We start from the raw sequence: 17,118 nt of genomic DNA, 5'->3' as shown, positions 1-17,118 counted from the left end.
CCAAGTGAATTTGTTAAAATGGAGATCCCCACACCAGATCCTGAGTTGGGGCAGGTCCAAAACTGCATGTAAATAAATAGGCTAGGCCTGTGCTGATCAATAAACTTTGTAACTGGCCTGCAATAAAGTTAAGTACAGAAATCGAGACTACCTATACAGTTTGGTAGCAATTGAATGATAATTTTATATCAATGGAATCTAATAATTAAAAATTGAGGCTTAACTTCATGCGCATTTGGTTTTATTCCATTTCACTTTTCTAGTAATTCTGGAGCAGGACCACACTTTGAATACATGGGTTAATAAAAGAGAAGGAAAACATATGCTCAGAACTGAGAGACTGCCCTGTAGCTGACATATGGCCACCTGAATATACCAGCTGCTGGGTTCCCCATCACCATGGTCCATGCTACTATAACCAGGCCATTGCACTTCCATGGTGCTTCACCCAAAAGCCTGGCACCTGCCCTTCACCTTCCCTAATGGCCACATATTATCTCCTCACTCTTGCGGCTGGACATGCTCCCTCCATTTCAAACCCATGCCTATCTTAGTTCCATGAGTAGGTCTAGTGCCTCATGCCAACCCACCCAAATTGCTGTTTTTTAGGAAATGTCCCAAAACACAGTAGCAGTCTGTGGGATAGAAAAAACCTGAGAGCAAGCAAGCAGCATTATATAAGCTAAGGAAAGAATTTCTTAGAAGGATTGTACAGCAAGAGAAAAAGGAGTGTCAAAGTGATAAAGTTTTGCAGAGAGGAGGGTGAAGACTCACAACAGAGTCATTAGTTGCCTCTGATACAAGAATTTTAGCAGAGTGACGGGGACAGAGGTCAGCCGGCAAGAAGAGAGGATTACGTGGGTGGAAAGGAGAGAGCAACTTTCCCCGGAATTAACTTCACAAACCTGTAATCTGGAATAGTAGTGCTACCCTAAATAATAATTTCCTCCAAAAGTCTCCAAATTCTCCCATATCTTACTGTCCATTAATGGTTAATATAAATTTGCAGCTATAGAAGTCTTAGTTTTTGCCTTGATGATAATATAGAATAAGTGCTTTCAGTCATTCTTTAAGATAAAAGTCCACAAAAATATGCAACACTTATGTTTTCTTGCAAAAAAAAAAAAAATGCAGTTTTCATTTAAGCTTACAGAACATTTGGCAAAGGATAAGAATAGGGGGAAAAGTTGAGGATAAATTGAAGTCTACTTTTGTAAATTTTTTGGATTTGTATCCCACCTACATTGCCAGAATTTAAAACAGAAACACAGGAAAGCACCTTTGCAATTTTTTGAGAAGGATCAAATCTTCTAAACGTGAGTGTTACAAGATGCCAGTAGGATTACTAGAAACCCAAAAAGCCCAGATGCTTGATCTCAAAATTAGAAAAGGTATCTGCCTATTTTGATTATTTTTTCCTAAAAGAAATATGGGGTGTACGGGGGTAAGATACAGGATAAAGGCCAGTCACAAATGCAAAGAACAGGCTTGAGCCTGGAGTTCTCTGATCCAAGGAAACCATTCACAAACATCTTCAGCAAATTCCATTCTTTTTTTTAAATTATATTTTATTGATTATGTTGCTACAATAGTTTCAATTTTTTCCCCTTTGCTCCCCTCTGCCCAGCGCTCTCCTTCACTAAAGCAATCCCATCCCCCTTAGTTCATGTCCATGGGTCATGCATATAAGTTCTTTGGCTTCACCCTTTCCTATATGATCCTTAACTTCCCCCTCTTTTGTATTTACCAATTATGCTTCTTATCCCTGCACCATTTCCCCATTTCTCCCCCTTCCCCCTCCCAGCTGATAACCCTCCGAATGATCTCTATACCTATGATTCTATTCCTATTCTGGTTTGCTTAGTTGGATTTTGTTCTTATTTTTTATATTCAGTTGTTGATAGTTGTGAGTTTGTTTTTATTTTAAGGTTCATAGTGTTGATCTTCTTTTTCTTAAGTAAGTCCCTTTGACATTTCATATAATAATAGCTTGGTGATGATGAGCTCCTTTAGCTTCACTTTGTCTGGGAAGCACTTCATCTGCCCTTTGATTCTAAATGGTAGCTTTTCTGGATAGAGTAATCTTGGTTGTAAGTCCTTGCTTTTCATCACCTTGAATACTGCTTGCCAGTCCCTTCTTGCCTGCAAAGTTTCTTTTGAGAAATCAGATGATAGTCTTATAGGCACCCCTTTGTAGGTAACTCTCTGCTTTTCTCTTGCTGCTTTTAAGATTCTCTCTTTATCTTTCACCTTTGGCATTTTAATTATGATGTGTCTTGGTGTGGTCCTCTTTGGGTCTAGCTTCTTTGAGACTCTCTGTACTTCCTGGACTTGTATGTCTATTTCTTTCACAAAATTTGGGACGTTTTCCTTCATTATTTTCTCACATAAGTTTTCGATTTCTTTCTCTTCCTCTTCTCCTTCTGGCACCCTTTTGTTTTGGATGTTGGCATGTTTAAAGTTGTCCCAGAGGTTCCTATGCCTCTCCTCATTTCTTTCAATTCTTGTTTTCTCCTTCTGTACTGGTTGACTGTTGTTTTCCTCCTTATGTTCCAAATCATTGATTTGAACCCTGGTTTCCTTCCCTTCACCATTGGCTTTGTGTGGATTTTCCTTCATTTCATTTAGCATAGCCTTCATTTCTTCCCTTATGGGTTTGCTGTACTTAAGCATATCTGTCAAGCCTGTGAGCATCTTTATCACCAGTGTTTTGAACTCTGGGTCTGTTAGGTTGGCTATCTCCTCATTTGTTAATTTGGCTATCTCCTCATCGCTTAGTTCTCCCACTGGAACCTTGATTTGTTCCCCCTTTTGGGCTATACTTCTCTGTCTCCTCATCTTACAGGCTCCTGTGTTTATTTGCCTCTATGTCTTAGGTAGAGCTGTCACTCCTGTTATGTTGTAAGGAGCGGACCCTGAGGTTTTCTCGTCAGTAGAGGGTGACCTGTTTCACCATGTTGTGGCGCTGTATGTGGGAGAGAGGTCTGAGAGGGAACAATGCTGCTTGCTCAGCACTCACCCCTTTTCCAGGCACTTCTCCCACTTCCAGATGGGACTAGCACCTCTCTAGTTGTTGCCCTGGCTGTTGTTTCCAGAGTGGGTGGGTATGTGGACATTATATGATTGTAGGGGCCCTTTAAACAAGCGGACTCTGCTGAGGGACTGGCTGTTTCTTCCTCTGCCCCAATCCCTGGTGGTTTGCACAGTCAGAAGCAATGAGGCTTGATTTTTCCTGGTGCTGGGACCGTGAGCTGCATGGTCTGATCTGGTGCTGGGAATGCTCCCCAGGTGTCCCTCCTGACTTTTAAAAATGTGCGGACTGCACTTTCTGGCAGCCTGCCACTGTTGCTGCCAGCACACTGTGTCCTCTCTGCCCCGGCTCTGCCCCTTCTACCTGTCTGGATGAGTACTTCTTCTTTATATCTTTTTTGTAGGTTTCCATGCAGCTCAGTTTTCTGTAACTTCTAGTTTTGAGGTAGTTGTATTCCTTTTTAGTTGTGGAGGGAGATGCAGCGTGTCTGTCTAGGCCTCCATTTTTCAGCAAATTCCATTTTTAAAAATGTTCAAAGTGTGTAAGATAAAAGCATGAAGCGCAATGGCATTAATGAAAGATGGAAATTTTCACTGCCCTTCCTGTGTGTTAGGACTGATTATTTCATTCACTGGCTTTGACAACTGTTTAAAAGAATAGCTCTGGATGTGTTAAACTAACTTGATTGCAATGATGGTTTCACAGATACACATATATGTCAAAGCTTATCATATGGTACACTTTAAATAAGCAGCTTATTTTATATCAATTAGACTTCAAGAAAGCTGTTTAAAAAAATAATCACTCAGCAATATACAACAGAAAACTGATTTCTGAGCATCATTTAGTCTGGGGTTTCTCTACTGTGTGGCAGGGAATTAAGAGGCCATAGCAATCAGGGTCCAACCAAGGAAAGAGAAAGCCCTGCAAGTGTTCACAGCAGGGGGAATTTAATAGAGGGAGCTGATGGCATAGCCAACCAGGTCATGTATTAACCTGACCCACAGTTAACAGCAGGAAGCCTCTTCCCCCAGCAGGAAGAAGGGTAGAGCCTGGGGCCACAGCAGAAGGTGGAGCAGGGAGAGCTGTACCCACAGAGAGCAGAGGCAGCTGGAAAGGTAGCATTCTGGGTCCCACCCTGGGGAAGTGTCAGGTCAGGAGTAGATGTGGGGGCAAAGAGGCCTGGGTCTGACACAAGGGTATTTCAGAAAATAGGGGTTACAGAGTAAAAGTAAGTTCAAAAAAACCTATTAAAATAACTGAGGAAACTTCTTTACCACTGGACTTGTTAGGGCTTTAAATACTAGTAGACTTGAAAATCTCAAAGACAGGAATATGATATAAAGTGCTTCTGTGATCTTCTTTTACAGAGCATGTTGGAAAAGTTGTGCTCCATGAAATACTATTTGGAAAAGGCAATACTCACATTTTACAGACAAGGAAATTTGGTTAAGTGGCTTGAACAAGATATTATAAAAAGACATAATACTAAGACTACAGGCTGGACTCAGGCTCCCTGAATCTTAAACAAGTGCTCTTTCCTCAACTCCGTATTGAATAGGCTGTAAGCACTTCCTAGCACCATCCAAAAATCCAGCTACTTAACCATTCCAGTGAACAATGAGTCAATTTGGTGGAATAAACTACAGGGCTTCATGGAATGAGTACAATCTGCTCTGTTAGATTAAGGACAACCAAAGGCACCAACGCTGTGGCAAAAAGAACAAATGTAAAAGAGGAAATAAATGCCCTAGAGTTGTCAAATTTATTAATGGGAGGAAACAAAGAGAAGAAGGAAAGAAAAAGCAAGAGAGAGAAGGAAACTAACCTCCAGTGGGGATCATCACCTACATCCCTGCAGCTATGCCGGCATCCACACCTCCTCATGACTACAGATGTGCATGGAAAACAATAGGGTCCAACAGCCTCAATTAAGTAGATGGAATAACCAAGGTGCCAGACTTGTGGGACTAGTTCCCAAAGCTGGTGCTGAGGGGTTCTGCACTAGATAGATCCCATAAAAACACAGAGGCATTTTCCATGACCCTATGGGAGAAACACAACTCTCCAAATAACTTCAACGGAAGTCACCTCTGTCCTCCTTGCTATTACCCTCCATTTCACTTTTGGCTCAGGTAAATATCCTGTCAGAGAGGTGGTTAAACCACAGCACATACTAAGTCAGATGTTATGAAACAAAGCTAAATTTCACAAGCCCACTGAAACTGCCATGGCCCAAGGTCTTCCCTCTTTTTGAGGTTTCATCTTTGCAGGGGTGGAGGGGTGCCGGAGACCATAAGAGGTGAGTAATTTAACTGGAATTTATAGTTGACAGGGAGAATTCATGTCTCACCTGTACAATATTTGTAAAGAAATTCTCACAAGTTCCCAAAATATAGCAAGTGCATTGCTAGCTATTTGTTCAATAGCACTCTTTGGAGTTACTATGTTGCTTGTTTGCATTATAGCATTTTCTCATTTACTGTATTTACCATTAATCTGTGTAGCCCTTTCTCATAGAAAACAGCTCAGAACAAATGAGTCTAATCTATAAAACACTTACAAAGACTCCTAGACATGTAGAGTCTTTATAAATTTAGTTTTAATCTCATCTACACAATCTCTCCTGAGGAAAATTTTAAAGTCCCCTGATCCTGCCCTCAGGGCCAGTAAAAGATATTTTTGTGAGTTGCTCAAGCCAAAAGTCACACTAAGTTTTAATATACATTTTCATAAATGAAGGAGAAATATTTAACCCCTCCCCTGCCAACACCCCAAATTTCAATTAATTTACAAGCACAGAATTCCTATAATTCTTATTCATTCTTCAGGCTTCTTTCTTTTACTCCCCCAAATCCTGCCAAGCATGGATCAAACAGGGCACAAGCCAGGGAGAAACTTAATAGCTCGTATCTCTCTGCCTGAGGGATTGTCTAGGTACTATGGTGACAGACACCTCACTGAAAGCATGTGCAAGAAAAAAGATTTTTAAGCTCCTAAGTTGGGGGGGGGGTGGCGCAGCGGGCGGGGAGTAGATTTCTAATAGATTTGCTGTCCACACACAAAAGCACAAAACAAGGTGCACATATTCAGTCAAAATTACTTGTTTATACACCAATGTGGTAAAACACCAGAAACAAAATATTATTCAACAAAGACATTTTATTTCTATTCCCCCAAAGTCTACATAGTTTGAATTTTAAGATTTTTATTGATTTGTTATTCTAGTTAAAGGTACAGCTTATCCACAGAGGGTTTTAAGGGCAGTGAGACTGCCCTGTATGATGGCTACATGTCATTATGCATTTCTCCAAAATAGAATGGAGTGACCTGTGATATAAACTATGGACTTAGGTGATAATAACATATTAATGCTGGTTCATCAGTTGTAACAAATGTACCACTCAGGTTGGGGACATAGCTAGGGAGGAAGACTCTTCATTTCTGGGCAGGCAGTAGGTAGAAAATGGCTGTACCTTCCACTTGATTTTGCCATCTGCCTAAAACTGCTCTAATAAATAAAAAATTTTTAAGTCATAACTTCTCTGTTGTTAACTTATTCTGATAAGGGTCAGAAAAAGTCAGGAAAAAACTTTTAGTGCTTAAATGTATAGTTTATAAAGCTTTGTTTTCAGAATATGTAAATATAATTCATAGATTTAAAAGAAGGGAGGGAAAATAACTGGTCTCAGAAATTAAATCACGCTAATTATAAAAATCTCTTGGCACAATCAGCACATAAAACAGCTCACACCGATGATATGGTTAATCCATGCTCTGCTGATACACAAATCAGAATTTTTTGCCAGTCTGTGTTCATGTACAGGAAACCCACAAGACTGTAAACACAGGAACAACAATCAACAAACGCAGATGTTTAAGGCTGGAAGTCACATTCTGAACAAGGTGAAAAGGGCAAGTGGCAGAAGAGTAATAATAAGGATCACGGTGGATATCAAAGTTCAGCATGGAGAGAGTGCATGGGCTCAGCTGCCTGCAGGGCACTGTTTTCTGCCCGCTGTGAGCCACTGCTCTCCTCCCCTTAGAGGCTCTCCAATGATGAGAAAACAGTCTGAACATAAAATCAGCACTATGGAGCAAGGATGTTTCAAGCCTAGGACAATCCCAATCTATCTAGCAGGATCAGTAATCAAGGGCGTGTGCCCATGAACCTGAAAGTCAGGAATGCTCTCCCACTCAGAACCAGAATCTCATTCTGCAAAAATGTTTGGAGGGGAGTCTTCGACCCAGTCATTTGGGACTGGGTTAGAGATAACAAAACCGTGGGGACCTATCAGGGAATTACCTGATGTAATTTAGATATCATCTCTATTATGGACCCAATCTCTTTTAATAATAGGCCTGGGAAGGGCAGGAAGAGAATTGGTGCCTGCGGACATCAGAGGAACAATGCCACTCTGAGCAATGTGGTTTTCAACTCACTTTCAGAGCAGAAAACAATTATTTGGGGTCAACAGTCCTTCCACATACCAAACAAGGAGATATTTATAGATATGCATAGCTTTTTCTTTCCTAAATGCAGAGTTCTAGAAGAGAATGCTATCCACTGATAGAAAACTCACAGAACTCCAGATTTGGTCATTCCCAGCTATTGCCCAAGGCTGTGCTCTTACGTGCTTTTGTAATTTCTTCTCAACTATCCACTCATGCCTGACCAACAACCCCATGGCCCTACTTACTCCCCTGATGCATTAGGATCTCTTTGTGGCTCTGCTGATTGTCCCTTGGCCTTCGGATATAGCAGCAGTGAAGTGAAAGTAATCCTGAATAAATACTAGACATTTAACTGCAAACATAAGAGATTTTATGATATGCAAGAACATTTAAAGCTCTAAATTCTATGATGTATGAATAATGCAAATTTACCAATAATTTCAAACTTCCTATCAATGATAGAGAAAGCCCACCATAAAAATAGGTAGTCTGTTGCTGGGCATGTTTCCCAGAAAAACAATGTTATGGAAAGTAGCTGTGACCGCAGCCAGCTCCAGAGTCTAACTTGATCCATAAGGGTCCTGAAATACTATGTGTTTACAGTTGAGGAGAAAAATGTAGAGAACAATATTTTCGAAACACTACTGATCAAACAAAAATAAAATCCAGTCAACTTCAGTGAACTACAATGTCATTCATTTCTAATGCTTGTGGTAGAGTAACAGGTATAACTCTGAGGGTCTGAGAATTTCTGGCATTCTCAAAAACTTTAGAGGTTAATAGCCCTGGTTCTTTGATAACTCTAATTTTTACTAAAACAGGAATGGTTTTCCTGCTCCATGATACAAGTGTCACCAGTTCCATGTATTCCAGGTGAGACTGGAGCCGTTTTCTGGCTCACTAGTTTCCAGAGGGCAAGCATTGGGAAAGAGATGGGAGCCAGAGTTCTGATGAGAAGGTGAGGAGATTCTGAGAGGTAAAACATGTTTGAATAAAAACAGCTTCACTGTCATGATGAAAACAGAGACAGGACAACAAAATGCACTAGCTCTTCATGCAGAACACAAAAGAAGAGACAACTGCAGCTCTCCCCCCTACCAGCCCCTGGGTGGACCTAGCTGGTGGCTGGGTTAAGCAGTGGCCTCAGGGAGGATGGGACAGAAAGGTTAATGTGTAATAGCTTTTTACATACATGGGGACTCTGCAAACTGTTCCTGTCTTAAGAGACTTTCTGTATTGATTTCTACTTCTGTTACTCAGATACTTATGGAAGCTTCTAATCAGGAACATAGTTATCTGAGTAAAATATTGTCTACTCTCCTTCCACTGATGGAAGCACCAAAGGTGCTGTGACTAAACTCGGGCAGAGGGGGGAGGGAGAGGGGGACAGAACAAGACTCAAAATAGAAAAACTAACAGAAAACTGTAATGGCTTTAAGTGAAAGAAAAATTAAGCATTACATGGACTAATTCATTTTTAAATACAGGATGGGAGACAGAGTGGATGGTTGACATAGGGAAAAGTTACAGAAAGCTAGTTGATTATCCAAGAAATTTTACCCTCTTCATTTTCCTTTTCTAACTCCACTTTTAAACAGACGAAATGAGGCAAAGATGACAGAGTTGCTATCTTTAAGAGTCTGCTCTATACCTTTGATATCCAATATTCATCCACCAACCCGCTTCTGCCCCCGCCCCTGCCCCCCCCACCATATTCAAGTAAAATATTAATTTGAAACCCAGCATTTAAAGAGCTAAACCCTGAATACACAGGGATGAAACATAATTATACATGCTGACCCTTAGGGGTTGTTTTTCACTTACTTTGTTATACCACTGAGAATCCTTTTGTCCATGCAAATCAGACGTAAGCTCTTAAGAAGAGGAACTGAGCATGATTCAGCATATTTAAAAAGGATTTATACCCATTCTTAGAAGGACAACCAAAGGAAACACCATCTGAGGTCTAAACAATGATATCTGCTTGCCCTTTGATCAGAGTTTAAGAACACTTTGTACAACTTTTTTGTTCAAATACCACTGAATTTCACATTTACTATTTTAAATCTCTTTAGGAGAGAATCTACTACTTCTTTGAACTATACTCTCCAAACTATTTTTGTTGTGAGTAGCTTGCAGGCATGGATTCATTTGCTGCTAACGAAAATCTTCCTTCATAAGTACAGGCAGCTTAAATGAAAAATGGTACCACTGATCCTATGTTTATGAGAAAAAGACAGTGTAGTGTATCAGGTTACACATACAGGTAAGGAGTATTTCCGTTTTTCTTCTAATTTATGTTCCCCAAGAGTAATTTTGTCAGAAGATTGCCAGTATTTTTAGTACAAGTTTCTTATTACTTGTCCTAATACATACTGATTCCCTTTTCTGAGCATAATTTGAGTTTTTTATTTCATTTTATCCTAGCATCTGGAGATCAACATTTTATTAATTCAAAATAAATAAATGAAGTCTGAAATGCAGATATTTAAAGAAACCTTTACACTGGTCTCAAATGTAATGCATATTACAAATTACTATACATATGGGTAACTAATACAAAAGAAGTTATTAATTAAGCCTTATGATACACATCAAATATGTTGAAACCTCAATAACCTAAATGTCCTCACTTATTTACTTACAGGTATACCATTTCTAAATGATTGCCAGATTAGTGAAATATAAATTTTGAATGAGAGATTTTCATTAACTCAATTTCTATTAAGCACTTCTTATGTGCTCAGCATTATGTTGGGAACTTAGGTTGCAATAGTAGATAAGTCTGGCTGCCATCTGAGGCTAATAACCTAGAGGGGTGAAAAATAAATGAGTAAGCAAATTTAAAAAGATATATATATACTCCTTGTGATAAGTGCAACCAAGGAAATAAACAGGGTGCTGTGGTGGTAAGGAGGGGGGCAGCACTGATTTCTGTGGAGTAGAGTAAACTTTTCTCAGAAGGTGAACTTTAAGCAAAGACCTGAAGGATATTTTGGGATATTTCTCCAAGGTCACCAAATTGGCAGGCTTGTTTATTAGGCTGCCAAGACATTTTTAGCATTAGAAAACAAGCAGAAAATGGCATCTGTGGCCCTGATTGAATGCAGGTTCATGAGTACACCAGCTTCCCAGGCACTCTGCACACCAACCAGTTAGCACTTTGGAGGTTACACACCTCCAGCCTATTCACCTGGAGGAAGTTTAGAACAGTTAGCATAAACAACAGTGACTAGCACTTGGGATATGCAAGAGAAATTAATCCTGTTGATTCATACTTCCTGAGAGCCACTCTAGCTGACAAGGATCAGGGTTTTAAAATGTATTTCATGAGTAAATTATTCCTCAACCTCAAGGAAAATTGATGTTTACAACTATGTAACACTTTCCCTTATACTTCCAGTTTATAATTTATCTAACTCAGTGGATATAAAAGTACTTTAAAACACAAAACTGTAACATGGATCTTTCTGTAAATTCTTTAATAAAACAGTCATGCAGTGCAGCACCTAACATGCCATTGACACAGATTAGGAAATCTGTGGAATGCTTCCAACATCCTTACTTAAAGAATCCACATTGCTAAGCAATTAATTACTTTCTTCAAATGAACTGTCCTTCTGCTCAGAACCATTTTAGCCTCTCATTATAATCCCCTTTTTCTACTGGTAAGTGGATTAAGATTAAATAGAATTGCTTGACTGGCAGGTATATGGCTTTATGACTTGAATTCCACTTATCTGGAAAAGGTTTTCTCCTCTACATACCCAGGTGGAATCCAGGTCTGCACCTACAGATTAGTACTTGTAACCTGTTGTCAGAAAGCCCAGTGGCTTGATATAAGGGGCTTGGGGCAGAGTTCCCTACTCACAAATTTCAGTTCTGTATCAGCCTGGGAGGAAGGGAGGGATTGAAATTAACACTAGTATTGTTGAAATCTCTTGGAATTTTTATTTTTCAGTGGCACTTTTTTGATCTTTAACAATCCTTTATGAAAAATGGAAGTATCTCTAGGCAGATACTATGTTAAACCATCACTTTAGCAGGATTAGTTGGCAACCAACTTCAAGCAGTGTGACTCAGAAGCAACGTGTACCTGTAGACCAGGAAGGGTTAGAAAAGCAAAGGAGAATTTGGAGGTCGTTAAATGTCAAGGTACTTTACAAACTTGCCTCAGGCCAACTCTCACAATTTCAAATACCATCTAAGGCAGTGGTTCCCAAACACTGGGATCACCTGGGGATCTTTAAAAATACTGAAACCTGGGTTCCACCACACACATTCAGATTTAATTTACATGGTTACCACCTGGGCATCTGGATTTCTTTTTAAAAGTCCCCAGCTAATTCTAATGTGTAGCAACATTTGGGAGCTGTTAACAGAAGGAAGCACTGCTCTTAATCACTTATTGGGATGATTTATTGATTTCCTTCAGACATCGGATTCTCCTATGCCAGTGCTTGTTGATCATGGTAGCACATTAGAAAAGCCTAGGGCACAGAGAGAGAGAGACAAAGGGAGAGGGAGGGGGAGAGAGAGCCAGAGGGTGGGGGGAGAAAGGGAGGGAGAGAAAGAGAGACACCACCCTCAAAGACTCTGACTTAATTACTCTAGGGAGAAGCCTCAGCATTCCTTAGTTCTGTTAAGTATCCTCAGGTATGCTAATGGGCAACCAAGGTTGACAATCATGGTCCAAGCCCAGGAACTGTTTTATGAGAGACTACAACATGATTCTCTGCTTCCACTTTGTTCACGTTGGAACTACCCCCAAGAGGCAATAAAACATTTCTCCAAGGCAGTTAGGAAAATTTGGGGGAGAAGGCCGGTGAGGGAGCAGGCAAGAGGTAGAATTTACTAAGAAAAATCAGAGATGTTAGAATAAGGAACAGCGCTTGTCCTCTGTAGCCTGTCCCCAAATTTTATTGACTGGCAGGAAAATTTCCTTAGAATGCTTCCTGAAAGTAGCACAACCTTGGATTCGGTTCCAATAAATTGTGAAAATTCTTGTCCAATCAAAACCCCTGGCACTGCAAGTAGCAGGATTGGCAGGCCTTGAGCCTGTGAGATTCTGTTTCATGCATTTCCCAGGAGGATTTCTGCACCACTTGGATGCCGAGAGTCCTGTTCCACATCCCCCCTCCTTCGCCCCCACTCCTCCTTTCTTCCCCCCAAATTCTTCAGAGTTAAGAACCATCATATAGACGTACTTGTAAAGAACTCACCAGAATATTTTACATGGTAGTCATTCAAGTAAATAATGTCCTTAAATGACGGACGGAGGTCTTTGGCGTGCCTTGGCAACGTGCGTGCTACTTTGGCAAGTGTCTGCTAACCCACTCTGGGGCCTGGGCAGAGCCACGAGTTTCACGGGGAAGGAAGCCCGCGAAGACGCACCTTACAGTGCCGCTGCACCCCACTCCGGGCGTGGCTACTGCACCCCGATTTCTCCCCGCAGAGAACGCGCCCCACCATCGCTTTGTGTACACTAAGCTGAGCCAGCGTAGGAACGAAGAGGTGCACAAATCCCAGGCATTGACTGGGGTAGGGGTGCGGGGAAGCCTTTCTTGCCCCTTTCTCATTTACAGATAAGAGAACTTGGGAGTGGGGAGTAGGCTCTACAACTTCGTTAGGGTTTGCCACTGAACATTTGTGGCAGAGCCCGATTTAGCCGCCCTTGAATTGCCATTCTGTTGCCTGGCAACCGGTTCAGACCAGCTCAGCGCCCAACCCCGGCCCCTAACCCACACCGTTTCTCTGCCCGTAAAGTTTAGGCAGCGTTGATCAGAAGTCCAGCCTTTGGGTGCATTGGCCAAAGGCTTGTGAGAAAGGTTACTGGATTGGTTATCCAAGAGCTGAGCTCGGGATCCAGCCCCTAACCAGCGCCAGCCCCTCTGGGCAGGGACTGACACGCCTTCTGCGGTCCTTTCAGGAACCTTCCTCTGCAACCCGCCTCCCCCACTGTCGTGGATGCCACTTAACACAATCACATCAAGTTTCCAAAGTTCTCAGCTGCTGTGATACTTCCTAAAAGTCCGGGTGGGAAAACTGGCACTCAGAGCGTTAAGGGTGCAAAAGGAAACAGGATGGGAAAGTGTGCTGAAGAGCCCTCTCCTTCCCAGCTGGCTACACTTGGGTCAAACTTTCTGCCATAGTCTAGTTACCTTGACCCAAACCGGGCACTCTTGGGCAAATCGCTGAAGGTGATCCGAGCTCTCGCAAAGACGCACCTGCTCGGCGCCCGCACCGCGGCCAGCGCACCGCCTCCTGTGGCTGGAGAGCGCAGCCGGGCCCCTGGCTCTGGGGGCTGTTCGTGCCACCCGCAGCAGCGCAGGTGGCGGGATCGCGGCCCACCTCTCCTCGTCCCTGCCTGGCCAGCTGGGGCTCAAGCGTCAAGGGCTCTTCTACCCTCTCACCCTGCACAGCCCCAGGCCCAGGACACTGGAAAGGAGGGATTTTTATCATCGTACACCGCCCCAGATCCTTACCAAGGTTCACAAAGCTCATGACCATGTCCGCATCGTTGAGGAAGGCGCTGTCCTGTGCGCTGGTCAGCTGGGACGTTCCACTGCTGCCCGGTCCCGGGGCCAGGAGGCTTTTGCGGCTGTGGGGGCGCGCTGCTGCTCCAAGGGGCGGCTGCCGGGTCTGGGATGTGCCGGCCCCTCTCCGGAGCCCAAGCTGCCGCCTCTCCTCGTCCAGCAGCCAGCCCTCGTCATCGTCCTTGGACAGGGCGTTGTACAGATCCAGCATGAAGAGCGGCGCGGACTTTAGCCGTCCGGGAGGGGGCTCCCCGTGAAGCTGCTGCTGCGGGAGCGCTGGAGGCTGAGGCTGCTGGAGGCCGTGCAAGGGCCGGGGTCGGTGAGGGAGCCCCAGCACTGAGAGGATCTCCTTCTGCATCTCCCGCTTCTCGTGCGTCTTGAGCCGGCGGTAGAGGAAGCCCGATGAATAGGACGGCAGCGGCGGCTGCTCCGCGTGGCCCGGGCTCCCACCATCCGCCAGCAGCGCCACACGGCTGGCAGCCGCAGCAGCGGCGGGCAGGGGCAGCCGCAGCGGCGGGGGCCCGCAGCAACTGCACAGCAGCGCCCACCACCACCAGCACAGCCACTGCGCCCTCCGCCCCAGCCCAGACATCCCCGCCGGGCCGGGCTGGCCCAGTGGACCCCGCGAGGCGTGGAGCCGCGGAGCGAGGCCGGAGCGCTGCCGCTGTGGCCCTTGGCGTGAACAGCCCCCGCCACCTCTCGGCGGGCTCGCTTCCCCTTCCTGGCCCTCAGTCGTTATCTCTCATGGTCCACTGGGGCGCCCCCAGTTGCCCAGGATGCGGGAGTTGGGGGAGCGAAGAGGGAGATCACGGGGCTAACCACACTCCCGCTCAGCTCTCTAGAAGTGCAAGGTCCAGGCCAGGTGCGTCCCAGTCCGGCTGCGCTGTAGCTGGCCCCTTAGTCCCTGGGCAGGTCACCGTACGGTCGCGCTCGGCCTCGCCGCCTGCGCAGGTGCGCTAACCCGCGCCCTCCTGGGCCTCTGAGTGGGACTCGAAGCCGGGGAGAGCGGGACCGCTCACCAGCTGCGGGTCATGCCAGGCAGCATCCCCACGCACGCCTTTATTTGGCTCACACAGCCGCTGTGAAGTTTACCCCACCGTAGGGCCCAGGCTGTGGCGACAAGGAGTCCGGAGATGCCAATCTTCTGCCTGAGGTTTAACTCGCTTCTCGCTCACAAACTCTTCGCCCCTCTGCCCTCCGGCACTGTCGCTCTCCCTCAAAGTCTCCGCGAGCTGCTCTACTCCCCAAGCGGAGGCGGCAAGGATCTTCTTTTCTGTCCACTGCTCTCCTCACTGCCTGCAAACCCTGCTCACAGAAAGGATGAGAGTGCAGGGGGCTGGTGTGCGGAGCAGTGGCCGTGGCGTGGGCGCCGGAGCCGGAATTCGCAGTCTCCCGCCTCTTGGTGCAGTGTTCCCCAAAGAAGCCAACGTGGGCTTTCGGGTGCGCTTCTCGCTCAGGTACCACACTCCGACCCACGGGACTCCCCGCCCTCCCCAGTAAAGGACAGGCGGGCAACCAATGGAGAGGCCCGTGTCTCCCGTATTTAAACAGGCCCGCCCCTTCTTTCACCCTCCCTCTCCCGGGAGGCGTAGCTTGGGCGGTGCGTAAGTTTCAAGTGCACACAAAATTTTTGGAGGCACCCAAAGAGCCACGAGGTAGCAAAGGCAAAAAAGTCATCGCAGTAAAAATGACCTGATGAGCACCTCAAAGTGAACCTTTCTCTTTTACGATCACACAAATTGATGCTTTAACTAAATAAAAGCAAAATCAGCTGTTAAATCAATGCTGCCTGGATTGAGGAAGACCAAAGAGTGGTATTTTCCCATTCCTTTCTTAGTCTTATTGATGTAATATAGGCATTTAGCGGACACGTGGCTTTCAAAAGCAGCTGCTGCAACTAGGGACACACCCTCTCAGAAGTTGCTCACAAATTGGCCTCAGAGAGGGCCAACTGTAAGCCAGACCCAGTGTCCGGAAGGTTGTGGCATGGGCCAAGTATTTTGACTTATCTCTTCATTTGGTCTTTGGCGTGGCTTCTTAAGCTAGCGCCCAAAAGAAAGAGGGTGCAATCATATATATAATTTTAAAAAGCCACCCCCTACCTTCTTGAAAATGTTTCAATGCTTTTCCAGTTTGTCTGTTAACTTTGCATTTTAATGTATTAGAACACAATAGATGCAGGATCAATGTGCAAGATAAATAAAACTTGAGGCAAGGTGGTAAAGTTAATTCCAGTAAGGGTAAGAACTTGGCATGTTCCCATTCAGGATGGTAGACAAGGCCCTGAAACTGAGATTGCTATGAGCATTAGACAAGATCAAGTTTGCAAAAAACATATTTCACTTTCATGACAGTCACACTTCTCAATCAAACCCACTGCCTCCTCTACCAAACAACAACACCATCTGCCTTTCAGGATGTACATTTATTTGCCTTATACTATCCAAGAAAGTTCAGTAATCTGTGGATCCTGGGTGAACTCACTTAAACCATTAGGATCTTTTACCTGGTAAAAAGTGCGTGGACTAGAAAACAAAAATCTGGCAGCCTTAGTTCAATAGTCCAAGGAATTTGAGAACCAGAATATGGGATTCATGGACTTGATGAGATCATGGGATATCTGCTGATCCAAAACTTATTAGCATTTTTATCTTATTCCAAATAATCTGTTTTGCGTGGGTAAAGGTCTTTACCTCCCAACATCCCATCATCCATAGGATTGCCCTTTCTTCTTTTGTCTTGGCCCAGACACAGTGGTCATTTAGGACACTCTTTAATTCTACAGATATCCCATAGCCATAGAGCTCAAGCAAGACAATTTCAGCAACATTGGAGGCCAGTCTTTAACCACCTGTAGGGATTCTTTTCATCTGAAAAGAGAATACATCACTCTTTGGTTTGGGATGCCAGGACCCTTAGAATTCAAGAGCTACATCACATATTTCTCTATATGGGACTTGTTATGAGTATAAAATTATTATAGTGCATAAAATTACAGCAGCCAAGATTTCTGATCAGAAGATCTGAAATCTCAATAAGTGTATGTTGGCTTCCTGCTAAGATTCTCTTTTCTGAAATTTAGTCACATCTTCTTTT

At 44.1% G+C, this 17,118-nt stretch overlaps 1 protein-coding gene across 1 annotated transcript in view; it reads right to left on the bottom strand.

The window, feature by feature from the left end:
- Positions 1 to 15,518, bottom strand: part of BMP6 (bone morphogenetic protein 6) — a 171,589-nt gene extending 156,071 nt beyond the window's left edge. Inside the window, exon 1 of the mRNA XM_090269859.1 lies at positions 13,972 to 15,518. Within this exon, the coding sequence (XP_090125985.1) occupies positions 13,972 to 14,614 (643 nt within the window). The 5' untranslated portion in view covers positions 14,615 to 15,518. The remainder of the gene's footprint in view (positions 1 to 13,971) is intronic.
- Positions 15,519 to 17,118: the final 1,600 nt, after the last annotated feature.

The sequence above is a fragment of the Furipterus horrens genome, unplaced genomic scaffold, assembly GCF_987537825.1.
Source record: "Furipterus horrens unplaced genomic scaffold, mFurHor1.1.pri manual_scaffold_3, whole genome shotgun sequence".
Taxonomy (NCBI): Eukaryota; Metazoa; Chordata; class Mammalia; order Chiroptera; family Furipteridae; genus Furipterus; species Furipterus horrens.
This window is presented reverse-complemented; position numbering and strand designations above follow the sequence as displayed.